Source organism: Octodon degus, unplaced genomic scaffold, assembly GCF_000260255.1.
Source record: "Octodon degus isolate 3935 unplaced genomic scaffold, OctDeg1.0 scaffold00184, whole genome shotgun sequence".
Taxonomy (NCBI): Eukaryota; Metazoa; Chordata; class Mammalia; order Rodentia; family Octodontidae; genus Octodon; species Octodon degus.
This window is the reverse complement of record NW_004524760.1, coordinates 1,332,925-1,339,084: the sequence shown is the minus strand read 5'-3', so window position 1 is coordinate 1,339,084 and position 6,160 is coordinate 1,332,925. Positions and strand designations below refer to the sequence as shown.

Sequence of the window (6,160 nt, the reverse complement as noted above, 5' to 3'; positions counted from 1 at the left end):
GGGGATTCCTGTCTGGGGCCCCTGGGGCTCCTTTCAGGGCTCCTGGGTAAATTTAAAGGGGCCGCGCACTATTTCCTCCTGCCAGCTCGCGGGGGGCTGGAGGGGGGAAAGGCGCGCGGCGACCAGTCCGCGCCCCGCACCAGCTCCGGACATTAGGGGTGCGAACCTCGCTGCCCTCGCAGACCCGCGCCGCTGCCTCGGGGACTCGCGTCCCGGCTCCCAAAGGGTCGCCGAGGTGGCGAGGGGCGCCCACGTCCGCCGCGAAGCGCTCCCGGCAGTGCTCGGCTCCCGGCCACCGCCCCCTCGGGGCATCCCAGCGCCGGGCGCTCAGCTGCGGCTGGAGGGGACCGCCCGGTGGGACGGCCGGATCCCCGCGCACCGCTGCCTCCCCCGCGCACGCTCGGCGCGGGCCCCAGCGCAAACGCTACTGGCAGGGGCCCCAGATGGCTGCGGCCCCGCCGGGAGGGTGGAGCCGCCGGGGCGCGCTGGGAGCTGGGCTGCTCCGCGGGCGGGGCGGGCGAGCGAGGCTCCTGGGGTCGGCCAGGGGTGAGGGCGCGGCTGCCTGAGCGCGGGCTGGTGAGGGGCGCACTGCCGGCTGGCGGGGAGCAGGCTTGTGGGTACCCAGCCCTGAGGGAGAAGGTGGCCCCGAGACGGAAGCCGGGGTGGCCGGGCGAAGGCCGCCACTTGGGCGACTACCTCGGAGGGCTTAGGGGTGTCGGGCGAGGGCCTTAGCGAAATCCTAGTCCCTCCGCCGGGTCCGAGGGGACGAGACAAGGACTGCTGACCCTGGTCGGGGTGTGGGGCACTAGGGACGCTTTTCACCATGACTGTGAAGCGCCGGGGCGGACCCTGGCTTCGGACGCAGAAGGCACCTGAGGGTCCCCCAGCTCAAGAGAAAATAAAACAAGAACCCTGAACGGCAGCCAGGGTCGCGGCAGCCTGGGGTCCTTCCGCGAGGACCCGATGGAGAAGCAGGTGCTCGCTTTGCCTGTGGTTGGTTGCCCACAACAAAGGCGATTCCTGGAGATCCAAATTACAGGGTATAGGAGGCCGTGCATGAGGGGGTCTTATTATTTGGTGATAGGTTTTGTACCCCTCCCTGGGGAGGTGCCCAGCAGTCCGTTAAAGTCACCTTGATGAATCGGTCATCCCACTGGGTGCCTACTATGTGCTCGCACGCCTTTACACCTGGATACGCATTAGTGACCAAGACCGCCAGGCATCCTATGACTTGTAAAAATCAGTTCCGACTCTTCAGGCGCCATGGGAAACGTTAAATTACCTGGAAGTGTACCAGGAGGGGTTAGGACTAGACTTCTCAAATACCACAAGGACTCTGTAACTGTAGGAGATGCCCCATCTCCAGTCCCCAGGACGACCTGAGACGCATCACCACGGGGAAATTGAGGCTGTCCCACAGCTCTGCTCCCTCCAGTTCTGGCCCCGCCCGCAGGGAGGAGCTGCGCTTAGCAGCTGGGTGCAGAGGCCCCAGGCTCACAGAGTGCCAGATGGGACTGGGAGGTGGAGGGTTGCCAGGCCTGGGACACAAAGAGAAAAGATAGGGTCCTGGCTTCCACGTGTTTCTGTATGTGACTTCAAAACGAGGGAGCCGGGAGTGCGACTCCGTGGGTTTAGTCTCCACTACTAGCAAAAGCGAAATTCTAAGGATAAAACCGTCTGCTTTAAAGTGAAAGAAGGGGCCAGGGAGATGGCTCAGTAGAATAAGCGCTTGCCTGGCAAGCGCAAGGGCCTGACTTCAATCATCGGTTCTGCCAAAAAATAAAAAAAATTGAAAAAAGGTGAAGCCTTCCTGTCCCTTTACTAAAAAGTAACCATAACTGTGAGACACTTTGCTGCGTCCTTGTACTCTATGTTTGTAAAGAGGTAATTCTGTTACTAAAAGAAAAGTAAACAGGCACCTGGTGCCATTTTTAACAACTTCCCACTCTGCTACCCGGCCCACAACCTGCACAACTCCAGGAGAGAGTCCCTGGCTCCACAGTTTCCACCACTCTGCTCACCACCCACCGCTTGATGTTCAGCCAATCCCCAGGGAGTGGCAGCTGGGCTGGTCAGAAAAAAAAAAAAAGACAAGACCCTCAGCCATAGCTGGAGGTGGTGGTGCACATCCCTAGCCCTAGCACTGCGAAGGCTGAGGCAGAAGTATTTTGAATTCGAGACCAGCTTCAGCAATTTAGCCAGAACTTGTCTCAAAATAAAACCTTAGACCTGCTCTGGCAAGCACAGGGACCAGGGGTGGCACAGACCTGTAATCCCAGTGCTAGGGAGGCTGAAAACAAGAGGATCACTCGGAGTCCAAGCTGCATAGTGAGACCCTGTACAAAATACATAAATTTAAATAAAGAAAGAAATGAAACCTGGGGTGGGCTTGTAACTCGGTGGTACAGCCTGTGTTGGAGAGCCTTTGTTCCGTGCCCAATACAAAAAACAACAACAAAAATCCTGACTTACCCCAAAGTGCCTCTCCCTGAGATGCAAATAGAGCTAGTGTTAACAGTTCATTAGTATAGAGCTCAAGGAGGACAAAGACCTTGAGTTCCACCCCTAGCATTGCTACTAAGCATCAGAATAGCCTGGAGGGTCCACACCCTCTCCCCAGGAACTCTTGGGGGGGATGTGACTGAAGACACGCCAATCAAAAGCAGTGGGTACTTTTGTCTTTGTGGGTGTCCTCAACTGTTAAAGAAAATTTTTAGTTTGAACGATCTTGCATGCACCTGGTAATCAGAGCCACAAATCTGATGATAATAATATGTACTATAACAACCATTGTTAATTTCCTATTGTTTTGAAATTCTGTATCATTTTTATTGTTTGTTGTCTTTGTTCTTTTTTTTTTTCTCTTTAAATTTTTTTTTAAATAAAGAAAAGGGATGTAGGGACTGGGGAGATAGCTCAGCATAAGCATTGCCTGGCAAGCACAAGGTCCCAAGTTCCGTCCCTGGTACTGCAAAAATAAAATAAAATAAAATAAAAGAGATGTAATCTGAAAACAAAAAAAGAAATTTTACAAGAATTTGCACATCTTTATGTGGAAACACATTTTCTTTGACCCTTAAATTTAATTATTATCTTCTGATTGTAAAATGAAACATTTTCACATGGTGATGATACAGGGAGAAAAACTGGTCTCGGGTGGGTGACCTCCAAACCTACAAGGAACCTCCAAACGACATAGAGAAAAACGATCTCTGGACCTGACCTGCACGAGTTCGTGTTCTCTAAAGCCGAAGAATGAATTTTAGAAACAAACAGAGGTTTTGAGCAGAATATATTTATTGAGAGAAAGAAAGCTCCTGTCCAAAAGAGGGACAGAAGGGGGGCCCGAGCAGGTAGTTCCCTGGGAAGCTGTCTCTTCCAGGGATTTTTATAGTGTAAAACCATGTGGGGCTAAGGTAGAGAGAATGGGAACTCGCTTAGGTGGGCAGGAGGTGGGACAAAACTATGGTCAACCAATGGGATTACAAGCACCCTTGTTCAGGTAAAACTGATTAAGTCCAGTATCAAATGGGAAAGCGAGTGACTTAGCAAGCAGGCATGAATAGGGAACAGGGTCTCTTCCTGTTGGGGGTTGGGCTAGTGACTCATTTGGGCTCTTTCAAGTTGACTGATACTATTTAGAATATCAATCCCTAATGCCCATCCCTAGGGAAGTATGTAGCTGTGCTTCCTCTTTTTGTCTTGGTCTTGAGGTGTGGCCCATATGGGAGTGTCTGTCTCTTCCAAGTTGGAAAGTCACCTTGTCTTCCATCTTGTCTCCTTGAGGGACTGGCCCTGTCTGACTGCCTGTGATATTTCTGTCTAACTCGGCTGCCTGCAACAGTGAGGTGTAGTGACACAAGGTGGAGAGACAGCTCAGTGGCTTAAGAGCTTACCTGGTAAGTGGAAGGTCCTGAGTTCAATCCCCCTTACCAGAAGAAAAAAAAAAAATTCATTCTGGGTGTAGTGGCACAAGTCTGTAATCCCAGCACTCAGAAGGCAGGACAGGAGGATCACTACAAATTCAAGGCCAGCCTGAATTACATAGTGAGTTTTAGGATATACAGCAAGACTTTGTCTCAAGGAAACAAAACATAGTGGCATTGATCCCAACACGGGATGTGTAAAGAGAGAAAGAAGCCCAGGGAGAACCACCCAACATGGGAAAGCTTTAAGGCTGGAGCCTGGTCTTGACTGGGCAGAAGGTGTTGCAAGAAAAGCAACAGCGAGCCTTGTTGGGGAAGGAGAGTGTGAGGGGAGCTCAGCCAAGGGAGCCAAGCCAGGGCTAAGCCTCAGGGGCCATTTTGAGAGCCACAGTCTATCCTGAAGGTACTGGGGTACTTCAGAGAGAGAAGCAAAAGACCAGAGACCCTTCTAGCGGGCTGAAGCACGTCATGAGGAGCTGCACTGTGCTTAAGCAGGAGGAAGACACACCTTTGCTCACAAAGTGACTCCATGGGTCTCCCCAGATAGCTGAGGCTGATCTCTCAGCTTGTGGCCACCAGTTTCTTACACTTCCGGCTGCAATTTCTTACACTTTACCCAGTTTCTAAGTACAACCCCCCAAAAGGCTGGCAGTGGTCCTAGCTTGAGCTCTGGTCAGAAAGTAGACTGTATCCTCAAGAAAGGCCAGGCTGGCTCCCAGGTATCCAGGTGAAGAGGATAAGAGGAGAAAAAGAAAACAAAGACTTGGAGAAAAAACAAAGACTTGGCGGTGGAAAAGAGGAAAAGGTCACAATCCAGAAGCTTTGCAGCCTGTATCAAAGTCAGACCTCCTTTGCTACCCCTGCCTCTGCCCCTCCTGTCTGACCTTGATGCTTAGTACACTGACGAGTTTCCAGCTACCAGAACCACAGGCTCCCTAGGGGCTCTGGTCCAGTTTTCAGGGGCCAGACCCTCCTCATCCCCAGAGAGGAAGCAGCTTCCTCCTAGTTTTCTTTCTTTTGTTTCTTTTTTGTTTTTGTTTTGTTGAGACAGGGTGTCACTATGTACTAGACTGAAATTCATTATGTGGCCCAGGCTAGCTTCAAACTCATGGTGATCCTCCTGCCTCAGCCTCAGCATGCCAAGCTTCCCTCACCAGTCAGGCAGGCACCAACCTGCAAGGTCCTGATAAATAAACCAAAGAGCAGTAAATAGTACACCCAAAGGAAGCTTATGGGGCTGGTGAGATGGCTCAGTGGTCTAAAGCACCTACTTAGAACAAGCTTAGCAAAGCATCAGGGACCACGGTTCAATCCCCCAGCACCACATGCCAGCCAGCCCCGCCCCCTGGTGGGCTGAGCTGGCCACACACACACACACACACACACACAAATAAATACAATTTAAAAAACAAAAACAGAGGAAGCTTGTAAGAAAGTAAACACATTGACTTCACTGGACTGTTTCCTATAAACTCTAGATTTCTAAACTCCAGTACCTCTAAATGCTGCACAAACATGCCTTCACTGATACATCACACCCTAAGAGGAAGTTTCTATATAGAGTGTAGATTAAATCATCCTTTGTAAAATCCCAAAAGAATCCCAAACCTAACAATTATATCCAAGTATACAAGCAAACTGTAGTCTGTGTGTATATTGGGAGAATAGAATTTTAGCCCCAGACACTTAAATTTGAAAATAAAGCAAGCAGGTGTGATGGCCCACACCTGTAATCCCAGCACTTGGGGAGGCTGAGGCAGGAGGATCACCGAAAGTTTGAGGCCAGCCTGGACTGTGTAACACAATCTTTTTTTTTTTTTTTGCGGAACTGGGGATTGAACTCAGGCCCTTGCGCTTGCCAGGGAAGCACTTATTCCACTGAGCCATCTCCCCGGCCCCCACAATCTTCTTTTTAATACTATTTTTTTTTTAATTTTAGTACAAGGTCTCACTACACAGATCGGACTTGTGGTGATCCTCCTGTTTTCAGCCTCCCAAATGCTGGGGTTACAGGCATGCGCCACCATAAAAGAGATGTAATTTCTTACAACACCTCCATCTCAGTCACCATCTCAGCATGCCCCACACACGGGGCAGGCACAGCACAATGGGGGTTAAACCCTGGTCACTGCACCTGCCTAAGCTGGGTGGCCCTGTGTAGCAAGATCTTGTTGCAAGAGAGAGGGAGGGAGGCAGGGAGGCAGGTAAAAAGGAAGGAGGTCCCATCTTGCAAG

The 6,160-nt window shown here is 51.1% G+C and overlaps 1 protein-coding gene across 1 annotated transcript in view; it reads right to left on the bottom strand.

The window, feature by feature from the left end:
• Nucleotides 1-825, bottom strand: part of CUNH11orf95 (chromosome unknown C11orf95 homolog) — a 9,049-nt gene extending 8,224 nt beyond the window's left edge. The window contains exons 1-3 of the mRNA XM_023703956.1: nucleotides 786-825; nucleotides 429-595; nucleotides 141-337 (exon numbers count right to left, since the gene is read on the bottom strand). Coding sequence (XP_023559724.1) covers nucleotides 141-337; nucleotides 429-595; nucleotides 786-825 — 404 coding nt within the window. The remainder of the gene's footprint in view (nucleotides 1-140; nucleotides 338-428; nucleotides 596-785) is intronic.
• Nucleotides 826-6,160: the final 5,335 nt, after the last annotated feature.